This window comes from Choristoneura fumiferana, chromosome 29, assembly GCF_025370935.1.
Source record: "Choristoneura fumiferana chromosome 29, NRCan_CFum_1, whole genome shotgun sequence".
NCBI classification, from domain to species: domain Eukaryota; kingdom Metazoa; phylum Arthropoda; class Insecta; order Lepidoptera; family Tortricidae; genus Choristoneura; species Choristoneura fumiferana.
In genome coordinates, this window is record NC_133500.1 from 5,657,302 (window position 1) to 5,671,644 (window position 14,343).

The window sequence follows — 14,343 nt, forward strand, 5'->3', positions numbered from 1 at the left end:
CACGCTTGGCTGGTTTTGTGCCTCAAAAAGTTACACTAGGGTACCCCTCATTATTTTACTGGAACTTCTCGCACGTCGTCAAGTATCTTTATAACAAGTTGGAAATGAAGGTAGTCTGGGAACTTATTGAGACGATTTATTCCTCCAAAGCCTGGAATAGGGTAAAATGTATCGCAGAAGTGTTGGCCTTTTTCGTGTCACTCGACTCAAATATGATGGCCGATGAGAGATAAAAACTTTATACAACAATTAGGGTGTCAGTGAGAGAGATAACGACGTTTTAGAATGTTTTAGACTAACGCAGTCATTACTAAATTTATGATTTAAATTCGGGTTTTATTCCGCGTACCTGGATTTTAGAGAAGCTCGATACTTCGGCACAGTTGCATGCGCATCTATTTTTCTGATTGGCAGTTACACCAGCAAAACCCGCAATTCTCCAGTAGTCTCGTTACCATGGTGCTTACAACTGTGCCGAAATATCGAGCTTCCCTAAAATCAAGGTACGCGGAACAAAACCGCAATTTAAATCATAAAAAAGAGAGACACTAACACTATAAAAACCAGTCTGAAATAAACCAGAATAACTCACGTCTTAAATCGGATTTAGCTAGATAGTTTTTGAGCTAATTCATTTTCCTTCCTCCCGGAGCACACACCACGGCGGCTTCTGCAAAACGTGCGTTGTACAGATGTAGTACTTAATGTAATGTGTTAGTACCAATTAGTCCGGTGCGTCTCACTGCTGGGCACAGGCTCCTCTCGGTATGAGAGGGCTTGGGCCGTAGTTCCCACGCGGGCCAGTGCAAATTGGGAACTTCACACACACCATTTCTTCGCAAGTTTCCTCGCAATGTTTTCTTTCACCGTAAAGTTCGTGGTAAATTTGATATGTATTTCGCACATGAATTTCGAAAAACTCAGAGGTGCGAGCCTGGATTTGAACCCACGATCCTCTGCTTGAGAGGTTACAGGTCGAACCACTAGGTCACCACGGCTTTTTACCCGACTGCAAGGAGAGGTAAAGCCCGAAGGAGGGTTATGTTTTTTAATTTATTATGGTCAGTTGCGCCGGACGACGTAGCGTGGCGTCGTGTTTTAGTAGTGTGTCAGCGCCTTAACATTCACTCCTATCAAATAAACTTTTATCTCAAATCGTTAGTAAACTTTAAGGCATAAGCTTTAATATTCATTTCAGTTTTCATATTCATTGAAACACGAACCGTTTTAAAACTACTGACGACATACCACATGTCGGTGGCGTCATCAATTTGTAAGCCCAGCCATTTTAATTATCGACTGACTGTGACGTCAGCATAGATGCTGAGGATATCCTCATTGCGCTATGCTGCTATAATCCAGCATAGCTCACTGAGGATTTGAGGTTTCCATGCATTGTGCGATCTTTACGCAGCTCAAGGATATTATTAAAAGCTTTTATTCATTCTCACCTGTCCCGTTCAGTCTGTAACCAAATCTTGCAAGTTAAATTAGACCAACTTCCAGTAGCTGGATTGACTTCTAATTTGGTATACTTGTGTAAATTAGGTGACAATACAATAATTTGGTAGTGACATCTTTGTAGTCCAGGCAGGATCGTCTCCACAGGACGGAACTCTTCAACGGTTAAAGGCATCAACTTAAAATTTGGTGTGCAAGTGTAGTTTGTGTGGCAATACTGACAATACAAAAAATAAAAATACAAAAAATAATAATAAAAGAAATACAGGTGGAGGGGTTAGTGTTTAGTATTGTAACTAAGGGAACCCATACATCCCTGTATTTGTTTATTATTACTTTTTTATTTTTTTCTTTAATTGTATAATATAGTTTTAAGTATTTATTTGTATTATATTATTATGAAAAAAATGACTTTCTGCCAAGTTTCTTGCGGCGCATTATTCTTGGCAATGATGGTCTTTCCGAATGCTGCGTTGGTAGTTTAAAAAATGACGTGTAAAAGTGCCCATTGCGGCCCATTTACTGAATCAATCATTTGAATTTTGAATTTTGGAGAACCGATAGCCGTTTAACTTATAATTCTATCTGTAGTGCAAAAGCAGGAGATACGATTCAAAACTTGTCAAAAATCGATGAAAACCTCAGGTAGCCCCTTAAGGTACTTATTACCGAGAGTTCATGTGATGGTGAAAAATAAAAGCGATAAAAAGCTATAGCCAACCTTCAGAATTGAGGAGGCACTGAAAGAGGGACTTACATATTGATTATAAATATGTATGTTAGTCTGTAAGGTATTTATTGTATGGGCCAAGTTGCCCGAAATAAATGAATTTATTTATTTATTTATTATTAAAGAAGAGAAGAAAAAGCCTACACCGTCAAGACGAGCGTTTCGCCCGCCGCGTTTGGACCGCTCGTTATCCAATATCAACAATCATCAATCACGGCTTTCAACAAAAAGCCCCTGATTTTATCTGCGATTGTCAACGATGTATACAAACGGATTATTACGTAACAGATATGACAATGACGGATATGTAGATAGCATGTTTTGTCCACAAAACTGGGGCCGAAGAATATTAATATACCTACTAGCTTTTGCCGGCGGCTTTGCCCGCGTGGAATTCGGTTACCGGCGCTATTCCCTCGGGAACTGTCCATTTTTCCGGGATGAAAAGTAGCCTATGTCACTCTTGGGCCCATAAACTATCTCTATGCCAAAAATCAAGTCGATCCGTCGCTCCGTTTCGACGTGAAAGACGGACAAACATACATACACACAAACACACACACTTTCGCATTTATAACATTAGTATGGATTAACTTGCTGTTGCCTGTGACTCTGTCCGCGTAGAAGTCTGAAAAATAGTTTACATCCTATTTTTAGACCTAGGTACCGAATATTTCGAAGGGGTTTGGTCACAAACATTTTTGACCCGAGAATTTTATACATATATTAGAGATATAATTACGAATATATAAATATTCTTCAACTTCTTGTACATAAACTTCGTACATATTTATACAGGATGTGTGGGCGACATAAAATTACTTTCTCTGCTCTCAAAATAAAATATTCGTCTAAGACTACGACAATCAGGCGCCAGCGCCAACAGCCAGTGATGTTTTTTTAGTATAATTTTGTTATATTTATGTTTTACCGGGTTAGGTCTTTAATAGGTACCTTTAATAGGAGCAAATAATTACAACAACCTAAATCATACTCGTCAAAGTTAACGAACATTAGTACAGTCGGAACACTAAAATTGAATCAAAATTAACTCCCAACTTTGAAATAAACAAACAAAATATACGAGCTAAAGTTTAATAAAAGCTTATTAAAACAATCGAAACTAATTAATCACTTGAATTCACATCAAAAACAAAACGCAACCCAATTTTCCAGAAACAAAGCCCGCAAGATGGCAAAAGTGCGCAACCGAAAGAATGGAGAATTTAATTACGGGCATGTCGCGTTCCGGGCGTGGCTGGGAAACAGTCGAATGTGACTTATTCTCTTTACCGCGGCGGATTGGTTCTGCAACCCCGCAATTTATTGAAGCTGATGTAAATATATGAAAAACTAGTTTTTACCCGCGGTTTCGTACGCGAAAACTGTAGATCCAGCAGTTGAATTGTAATTCCGGGATTTTGCAATATTCCCGTGGGAATTACACTGTGGTCTTTACTGACGTTGTATTAAAACAACCGTGCCAAATTTCATGTCTCTAAGCCTGTTGGAATATCGGGATAAAAATATATGTAATGTGTTATTCCAGATGTCCAGCAATCTATACCAAATTTTATAAAAATTCGTCCTGCCGTTTGAAGCGTGAAGAAGTAACAAACAACACACACACATACAGACTTTCACGTTTATAATACACACACAAGCCTCAATCCGTAGCTCAATCCGCACTGTCAAAACAAATGGAGAAAGCCCATGTCCTACAGTGGACGTCCTACGGCTGATATAATGATGATAAAACCGTCAAACTCGGGTGTAGTTAAAAATCAGAGATGTGACTAAATTCCCGTGGGAATTCCTGGAATGAAAATCATATAATATAGCACCGGAGAACAAGTGGTCGTTGGAGCTGAATATTTGTCGAAAGTGACCACGTCCTTCTTTAGAGCAGCGGCCTCCAAAATCAGCATCAACAGTGGACGTCCTACGGCATATAAGATGATCTTAATCTATACATATAATAAAGCTGAAGAGGGTCGAAAGTCTGTACATGGAAGATATTCCACAAAAAGTTGGCTGGGGATACTTAGAATCGATAACAGAACACGTTCCAATAGTTTTTAGAATTTTTGTCTGTTTGTCTGTTTATCTGTTTGTCGTTTATTTGACCGCGCATCACGTGAGAACGGCTGAACGGATTTTTACGCAAACTTTACTAATCCGACGAGAAAATCCCGGCCAGGTTATAGGCTATAAAAATTTGACCCTTAGGGTATAAAAATTCAACCCTTAAAAGTGGAGGTAGCTACTACATTCGATTGAGTTAAGTTTCCACCTTCAAGTTTTTAAATACGTGCTATGACTATCAAGTACCCTGATAAACTAACAGATGGCGCTGAAATTAATAACGTTGTGACTCGAACTGAGGAAGGATTTTGCCAAATTAACTAAGTTTAAAAGAAGAGTACGGATATCAACAAATTTAATTGAAAAATTTATTGATTTAACAATACGATCAAAATTAAACGACAATAAAGTAATTGCCACACATTCCAGTGCCATCTTTTAGAGAGCTGGGTAAACAGTAAGTAATGGAGTAAACTAATAAAAAAGAGTTTACGTACATATAAAGAAAAACTAATAGTACTACCGTATATGGTTGTACCTGAGGTTGTACTTAGTTTTTTTAGCATTTGAAAAAGGGTTAAGTACAATCTTGACGAGTCTTTTTATTGAAAGAGGTTTAAAAAAAACAGTTACTTTTACTTATGATACCAAAAGCATGTAAATGATCATTATATCCTTGCTAATTGTTACTATTTGCTGTGACTTATTTTTTCAAAAGTTTTTTTCAATAAAAAGACACATCAAGATCGCTTGCCTTCTTTCTAATGCTAATAAAAAGAAGTATAAGTAATGGTAAAATCAACATACACATCAACACGCGAACGTGTATAATTGCATAATGTATACATCTATCTTCTATCTATACAAAAGTTGGCTGGGGATACTTAGAATCGATAACAGAACACGTTCCAACAGTTTTTAAAATTTTGTCTGTTTATCTGTTTATTTGACCACGCATCACCGTGAAAATGGCTGAACGGATTTTCATGCAAACTTCAAACAAACTAATTTGTCGAGAAAAATTCCCAGTCAGGTTATAGACTTTAAAAATACTACCCCTAAAAGAGGGGTTTTGGTAGCCGCTACTCTCGATTGAGTTAAGTATGCACCTGTATCTTATGACGCTACTTAGGAAGGAGGTGCATTATTATTTTCAAGTGTTTACGACTATCGAGTACCCTGCTACACTAACAGATGGCGCTGATTTTGCCAAATTGACTAAGTTTAGAAGAGGGGGTACGGATATCAAGAAATTTAACTGAATAGGTAATTGATTAAATAATACAACAAAATTAAAAGACAATAAATTAATTGCCACACATTTCGCAGTGCCATCTTATGGGGAACTATGAAACAAACGAGTTAACATAGTTACGTAGTGGTTACATCAACACTCATAATATTCAACACGCGTATAATTTAATAGAAAAATGTCATAAATTATTCCTAATTTAATTATATCCGGAATTCGTCGAAGAACTAAAGTCACTGACTTGCTCGAAAAATTATATGCAAGTTGCAGTGGCAATTGGCAGGCCACATCGCTCGAAGAACCGATATCGTTGGGGGAGAAGTCCTCGAGGAGCGGCGACCGGAAGACGAAGCGTTGGCAGGCCTCCCTCCAGGTGGAATGACGACATCGTGAGACTTGCGGGAAACCGGTGGATGCAAGTAGCGAGTTGTCGTTCATTGTAATTTATTTGTATTGTAATAACATTGATTATATGTATGTTAGTCTGTAAGGTATTTATTGTATGGGGCAAGTGCCCGAAATAAATGGATTTATTACGAGTATTATTATTATTGTGGCGTTTTAAGGGTAGGCCTTTGTCCAGCAAAGGACTCTTCCGGCTGATGTTGAAAAATTATATCGCATCCATATTCATACGCATTGCCTCTTTTAAGCACTTAATAATGGTCACGAAAGTACTTCAAAAAACGTTTTTCTCTTTCTTTTGCGGAGTAAATTTCAAACGATTTCGGAATTGGGACTCGCATTTTATAGGCGTTACCATGCCTTCCCGAAAAAAAAAAAAACTTTCGCGAAAGTCTCGCAGCGCATTAAGACCACAGGGGCACGGTCTCAGGAGTCTGAGGAAGACCGCGATGGGAGACTCATTGGCGCTCTAGCGAGGCAGGCCGCTTCGCTTTCGGCTGAAACGGCAAGCCAGCGCGAGGCTGGGTTGCGATCCCAAAGACTGTACGCAATCTTTGAGATCGCTCGATGTAGGAAAATAGTAAGCGAAGAATAAAAATGTTATTTCTTGAGAAATATAGATGTGAAACTTGGTGATCATGATCAGATTTTTCAGTTGATTGTTTAGCCGTAGTTTGAAGGGATTTTTCGAAAATTCCACGAAAACGGCCAATGCGGGAAAATAACTTTATTCTTTTCGAGTATTGTGTAAATATAAAAATGTACGCAGACGAAGTCGCGGGCAAAAGCTAGTTATAAATAATAATAATGTAAATTTTTATTAATTTTATTTATGTAGATGATGAAAAACACTAAATTTTGTTTCTCTAATTCTAGTGACTGGAATATTGAGTTTTATATTAAACCATTAGGATACTCGTATAAGGTAGCCTATTCGTTATGCCAGACGTACAGCTATCTTACTAGCCAAATTTTATTCGAACCCGTCCCGCAATTTTAGTGTAAAAGGGTAAAAAAACACACACGCGTATACTCTAAAATTTTCGCGTTTAATATATAAGTACCTGGGCGACCGAACTTTGCTCGGGCTAAAACTCGATAATAAGCGTTTTCCCTGAGATAAGACCATGCTAGATTGATTTGTCATCCCCAAAAACTCCCACATATACCAAATTTCATCGAAATCGTTGGAGCCGTTACCGTGATTCCCGAAATATTATATACATAATATAGAATTGCTCTATGGCCCAAGCCCTCTTGTTCTGAGAGGAGGCCTGTGCCCAGCAGTGGGACATATATAGGCTGAGATGATGATAGAATTGCTCGTTTAAAGCTATTAGATATGAGTAGGTTTCTAGGTAGAACACTAAGTCCTGATAAGCACACTATATCACAGTGTTATTAAAACTTTAGCCAAATACAAGCGATGTGACAAAGTTGCTGGTACTTGATGCGTGCTATTTTATCTCCAGTAGGGTAGGATACAGTAGACTCGGTATATCGACGACACACTTGTGACTATCTGATCAACATACCTCACAACTTTGTCTTTGCATAGTTTAAAACTGAATAAATAAATCACCGCGATTGAAACAGAATTATTCCCGGATACGTCCCGGATGATTTTTATTCCTGTTTATTTTTTTGTCTCACGTTTCACGAATATTTTTCTTCTTTCTTCTTTTGTTTTCATCTATTCCTTGATTTTTCGCTGCCACTGCTACTTGCTACAACCAATAACTCTTTACCTACCTAGCCATTTAACTTGCCATCCGTTGGAGAAGTTTATATCTGAAATGCTTTAACAATAAAGTACGAATTTGCTGTCACAATAACTAAGATACCATTAATTGGATTAAATCTCAAACCTAATCTGACTTGAAACACCGTCGTACAGTTGGCAAGTCAAGCATCAAGTCGATCGGAGTTAGTTACTTGCACGAGTACTTGACTTACCACTATCCCAAATTGCACCTGCAACTGTGAAACTTTATTGATTGTAGTTTGAAGAGAAATCAACAATCTTGAACTAACTAATTTCAAAACTTGAATACCTTAATTGTATAACTTTGTCGATGCTACATTTATGTAAAGCTCACATATTGATATAAACATTCTAGGTTAATTAATGTTTCGCAACTAACGTTTTGCAAACTGATTAATTTCACAACTTTTCATTTTGCTATTTCTGAAACTGTAAATATATCAGGATTTTTATTAAACTAATCTAACCTAACCTAAAGATTTCTACATGATGGCCCTGAAAGAAATCCTTTGAAGTTTTAGAGTTTGCGAAATGAGAAGTTGCGAAATGAATCAGGTTGCCAAATAAACGGATACCAACATTCTTTCAACAAGGTACGCAAATAGACAGTCTGATCACCATAGAACTGTAGGATAAAAACCCTGAATAGTTAACTATGTAAATTGTATTGTTTTAATGTTTTTACGGTTCCGTACCTCAACCCTTATAGGATCACTTTTTTGTTCGTCTGTCCGTCAAGTCCCTTTATCTCGGGAACGCGTGGAGGTATCGAGTTGAAATTAAAACCATACGAGTATACTCTACAGTCCCTTGAAGCTGTAAAATCAAACTTCTTAGTGGAAAAGCCGATATCCGTTCAGATTTGGGGGAAAAAGGTCCTCGAGTGGCGACCACGAACCGAAAGCCCACCTGTACCATCAGTAGTCAGTGTGAGAGTTGCGGGCAGCCGGTGGATGCAAGTGGCGAGTTGTCGTTCACCGTAACGCTCCATAACGGTATCAACAAAAAGTTGGAAAACCCCCACTTTGTCACATCAAAGTTTATTATCTCAAAAACGGCTAAACCGATTTTGATGAAAATGTCTAAGAACCCTCGCTAGAAAACCTGCTTTCACATAAAAAAGCCGCGTTCAAATCGGTCCATCCTTTTAAGAGCTACGGTGCCACAGACAGACAGACACACATAGCGGTCAAACTTATAACACCTTTTTGTGTGGGGGGTTAAAAAGGAGGCTTTTGTTCAACAGTGGACGTCTTCCGGCTGATGATGATGGGTGCAAGAGGCGAGTTGTCTTTCATTATGGTATTCTAAAGGGGAGCCCTTTGTTCAATCTTCCGGCTGATTATGAATTCAGAAGACTACAAGCCTACTGGAGGTGACACAATTCATTGCCGAAGCCAAGTGTTTAGAAAATTGAGAACGCCGGATCTCCGTAAAATTGAATTTGTGCTCAATCCAGAGCTTATAATAAGAAGCTTTCCCGCATATAGCTTCCGTCTGTATGCGTGTAGGTTATTACCATATGCTACAATGTACAATTATGTTATAGCTTTGTGTAATATTAACATGATACTGTATTATTTTTCGCGCTAAGAACGCTTTTATGTGTATAAGGGTTTTCACTAAGGATTTTCATGAATGGAAAATACATTAAGAGGATTAAAAGGTTATTATCAGCGAATGTATTATGTTTTGTTAAGAAAATCTTCATGGTAATCTGATAATTAACATAAGTACTCTATGAGCCAACGGGAGCGTGCTCTTGGCTTTAGAAAAATAAAATACAAACTGATATATAGATGCACAGAAAAACCAGAAAAATAAGACCAGCACTGGGAATCGAACCCAGGTCCTCGGTATTCCGTACCGCGTGCTATACCGCTACACCACTGCTGGTCAACGGTACAGGACCTGGGTTCGATTCCCAGTGCTGGTCTAATTTTTCTGGTTTTTCTGTGCATCTATATTTCAGTTTGTATTTTCAATTTAGGTTTTACGGGATGACCGTAAAATAAAAATTTGGAATTGAAATGAAAAATACAAAACGATTCCAAAAAACCAATCTTAATTAAGAAAATAAAAAAACCCGACTGATTTAGAAAACTTAGAAAAAAACTTAAATAACTAGTAATACGTATAATTTAGAAATAACACGCTGCTTTAATAGCTCTATATCTTATGTATTTCGCCCTTACAACCAGAATCGCTTAAAGTCACTTTTGGGCAAAACTGAGTTAAATATATCGTTAGAATGTACTTTCCAAGATCTACATGCTGTTGAAACCCGTTTTACTGTACGATACTCCAATACCGAGTTACGTTTTCTTAAGCTCACTTAAAGCCGATTTTTAAGAAAATCAACAACAAAAACCACTACGCGTCGGTTAAACAGCATTTTTTTTTTTACAACAGCAAAAATATTTTAATGTCAAACAACGATTTTGGAATGTTAAGATTCAATAAAAATGCAATTTGAGTACTGCCTAAAAGTGCTAAAATAATGTTTAGTAGGTTTTGCCTGTTCAGCATTACTTTATATTTCAATTATTGCAACAGCGAAAACAAACTAAATATAATATAGGCGATATTGCTTGTAACAATGTTTGCTTCGACCATAAGAAGCGCTACAGCCAAAATCGCTTAAGTATCGCTTAGACGTTTCGCGCTGTATTGTAAAGTAGTGTGCACTTTGTCTAGCTAGCTTAGTCGGTTCGGACACGCTGAAAGCACGATTAATAAGAATAGAATAAGTAATTTGTTAAAAACTTATTTAGGTAATTATAGATCTGTTCACTAACGAAAGTCCGCCCTCCACATTCTATAAGAATTGTATTGTAAACGTATCCGTACGACAAGTCTATGTGTGCGTAGCTCGAACTTGTCCTTATGGCTTCAGTCGCAAGCGTACCGTCAGTCACGCACCACTAAGACTAAGACAATGTGTAAGTACTTACGAGGTTACTCGTGTACATTAATAATTAGCTGTAGAGGGCGCGCCTTCGTGAGTGAACAGATCTATGTATAACAGCAATTCCGTAATTTAACAGTGTTTTTTCTTTCAGGTGACGATAAGGAGCATGGATATTCAGGTTCGATGAACTAAATAGAAAAACATTATACCCAGATCCAGCAGACCGTCAGAATGAACCGTGATTGTCATTTAGATAACCTACTTATTTACTACTTCGTATCGTAGGTACGTCGTATCAATGAAAAGCTTATCACGGCATAAAACATTTACGTAGTCACACATTTCATTGTTCTTGGCTTAGGTTATTAAATTATCCATGGCTGGTTTGAGTAGCCAGCTGAGACAAGCAGTGATGAAGAAGAAGACTGATGATTCTTACCATATAACGGTTTATTTTTCATCACTGCTTGTCTCAGCTGCACTGGCACACCATGCCATGGTGAATCTCCGGTATAACATTTTTTTTGTAAAAAGTAATTAAATCTTCATTTTTTTAGCTGCGCTTATTGGCAGTGGATTAGTGTATAGCTTTTTAATGCAGGTAGTTTAAATTCCTCTACTGAAAGAGGTTCAACAGAGTTTGGATTCGATTTTCTGTTGCCTTGTCTTTTTCGACGGTTGGTTTGGAAAGTTACAGGCCTGGTATTAAAACTCAAAAAGTCAGACGATATGTAGTAATTGATAAAAATATTACCTATACAAGACAATGAAAATGTGTGACAACGTAATGTTTATGCCATGATAAGCTATTCATTGATACGACGTACCTACGATACGAAGTAGTAAATAGTGGTATCTAAAAGACACTCGCGGTTCATTTCGACGGTCTGCTGGATCTGGTTTACCTATGTTTTTCTATTTAGTTCATCGAAACTGAATACCATGCTTCGTATCGTTTTGATGAAGAAGAAGCCTGATGGTTATTACCATTAGGTTCTTTTTCCATGACTGTTTCAGTGGTTACTTTGAGCCTTGAGACGCTAAGTGCCTTTTTATTAAAATGTTTGAATGAAATATGTTTTTGTTGTATGCATGTAATCAAAAGTTCTATAATTAAATGTATTAAGCAGCACATATGACATTAAAGGAATAACGTAATATATCACATATACTAGAAATATAAATACTATATTAAAATAGCTCGCTAGTTTCATTTATTTATATTTTGGGCTATTTGGTAGCTATTGTTGAAATAGATTGATGGAACTCTTTCGAAAATACAAGTTATATGTCTTTGAATGATAAAAACAAACAGAATAATGCACTTGCATATAAGCTAGAAAAACAGAAAAAAGCCTAGAGTCAAATATCTTAGAAATATTTTGCACTATTAAGCGCGCTTAAGAGGTAAATTCCGATTTGTGTACAGCCAATACCACTTATTTGCGCTGAGACTTAACTAAAACTTAAATTGTATAAAACATGTAAGCATTTTAACACTGTATTCGGCGAAAAATGCTTCAATTTTGGACTTAAAATGATAGTTTATCCTATATATGCGTAAACTTGCTAGTTGGAAGATAAAAAAAAAACGTGTCTACAGGCAAAATCGCTTATCTGCATAACCTTTTGAAGAAAAAGCCCTATTTTAAGCTATCTCAGCGCGAGTATAGAGTAAATAACATAGCGCTATCCTATTAAGGATAATTATCTAAATATAAACACAGAGATGCTTTTAGTATAACTAGTTTTTATAGGTTTTAGAGCATGCAAACCTTTAATGCGTTTTCTCGAAACTACATTTCATGCAGATAAGCGATTCTGGTTGTAAGGGGACGATTGGATTTGTCTATGTCTATGTATTATCTAACTTAATAAGTGCTTTAAGTTTAAACTGTAAGCCCATTAATGTAGTGGAAATAAATAAATAACAAGTGACGTAACTCAACTTCACGCAGGCGTTTTGCGGAAAGATAGAGAAAGATAGTGAGTTGCATTTGATTATTTCGTCTCACTGTATTCAAATTTTTACGCGTCCAAAGTAAGGGCAAGTCCATAGGCGTGTAGTGTCAATTTCAGGGTAGGCAGCTACAGATCTGTTCACTTACGCCAAGCTCGAAGGCGCGCCCCCACATTTTATAATTGTAGTTGTAAACGTATCCGTACGACAAGTCTATGTGTGCGTAGCTCGAAAGTGCTCTCAGTCGCAAGCGTACCGTCAGTCACGCACACTAAGACTAAGACAACGTGTGAGTACGAGGTTTACTCGTGCACATTGATAATTAGCTGTGGAGGGGCGGGCCTTCGTGAGTAACAGATCTGTACCTTACTGGTGTTGCCCTGCTGCCTTCTCAATTATATACGCCATATTATAATATAATGTTACGTACCTTTATCAGCCCACACGCCGCAGCAGCCGAGCAGAGCAAGCACAATCAACAAGGGCGCCATTTTGTGTCCACCGTCACTCGCACATAACACTGTCGCACTAGCACATCATCAGGTCACCTGCAAGAAAAAATACTTTATAAAAAACTTTAAAGTAAAAAAACTGCAGCTACTGCTGGCTGGTAAACTGTGAATGAGACTAGCATAGGACCGGGCAAAGTGGCGTGAAAACGAAGAGGCCTTTTACAGAGCGGTGGGTGGATGTGGGCTGATTTATTTATTTCATCATCATCATTATCTTAGCCGTAGGACGTCCACTGTTGGACATAGGCCTCCCCCATAGACCTCCAGTTGCTTCGGTTGGCAGCGGCCTGCGTACACCGTGAACCCGCGGCTTTAACCAGTTCATCCGTCCATCTCGTTGGTGGACGTCCTACGCTGCGCTTGCCGATCCGTGGTCTCCACTCGAGAACTTTTCGGTCCATCGGCTTTCTGTTCTCTGTGCTGTATGGCCTGCCCATTGCCACTTCAACGAGCTAATTGGCTTGGCTATGTCGGTGACCCTCGTTCTCTACGTATCTTCTTATTTCTGAGTCGATCCCGTAGATAAATCCCGAGCATAGCTCTCTCCGTAGCTCGCTGAGCAACTCTGAATCAATATTAAAAATGCGGCCCATTTCACCGATAAAAACAATAATTTTGAACAATTATTAACTTATGATTGGTTTTTGGAGTCTTTTTGTATTTTTTACTTCAACTCCAAATCTGTTACTTTAACGGGTATCCCGTGAAACCATATCCAAAATATCTGGTACCTGGGTTCAATACCCAGTGCTGACCTCTTTTTCTGGTTTTTCTGTGCATCCATGCCTCAGTTTGTATTTTGGATATGGTTTCACGGGATACCCGTAAAAGTAACAAATTTGGAGTTGAAATAAAAAATACAAATACTCAAAAACCAATCATAATTTGATTGCTTAGTAGCGCGACATCTCTTGTCTGGGTGAGCGGTTAGTTCCGAAAGAGTGTGACGTCTGTCGACGAAACATAGATGTCGCTAGTGCTGCTGCTTAAGTAGCATAGTAGAAATAAGCAACCTCCACTTCCACTTTATACTATTCGATGTTATTTTTGATTCTTTTCAATCTAATGTATTTTTATCTGTATCGAATATGTGTAAATAAATGTTGCTCTCTCTCTCTCTCTCTCTCAACCTGAAATATGTATGCATAGGAAAAATTCGTGTCTAGATTCCTGTCCAGCAGTGGTTTAGGGGTTATAGCACGCAGCACGGATTGCTGAGGACCTGCATGGGTTCGATTCCCAGTGCTGGTCTCTTTTTCTGG

The 14,343-nt window shown here is 38.0% G+C and overlaps 1 protein-coding gene across 1 annotated transcript in view; it reads right to left on the reverse strand.

Moving 5' to 3' along the window:
- The window catches only part of nrm (neuromusculin), a 697,165-nt gene that overhangs the window by 628,458 nt on the left and 54,364 nt on the right, over window positions 1-14,343 (reverse strand). Inside the window, exon 2 of the mRNA XM_074109606.1 lies at window positions 13,000-13,117. Coding sequence (XP_073965707.1) covers window positions 13,000-13,060 — 61 coding nt within the window. The 5' untranslated portion in view covers window positions 13,061-13,117. The remainder of the gene's footprint in view (window positions 1-12,999; window positions 13,118-14,343) is intronic.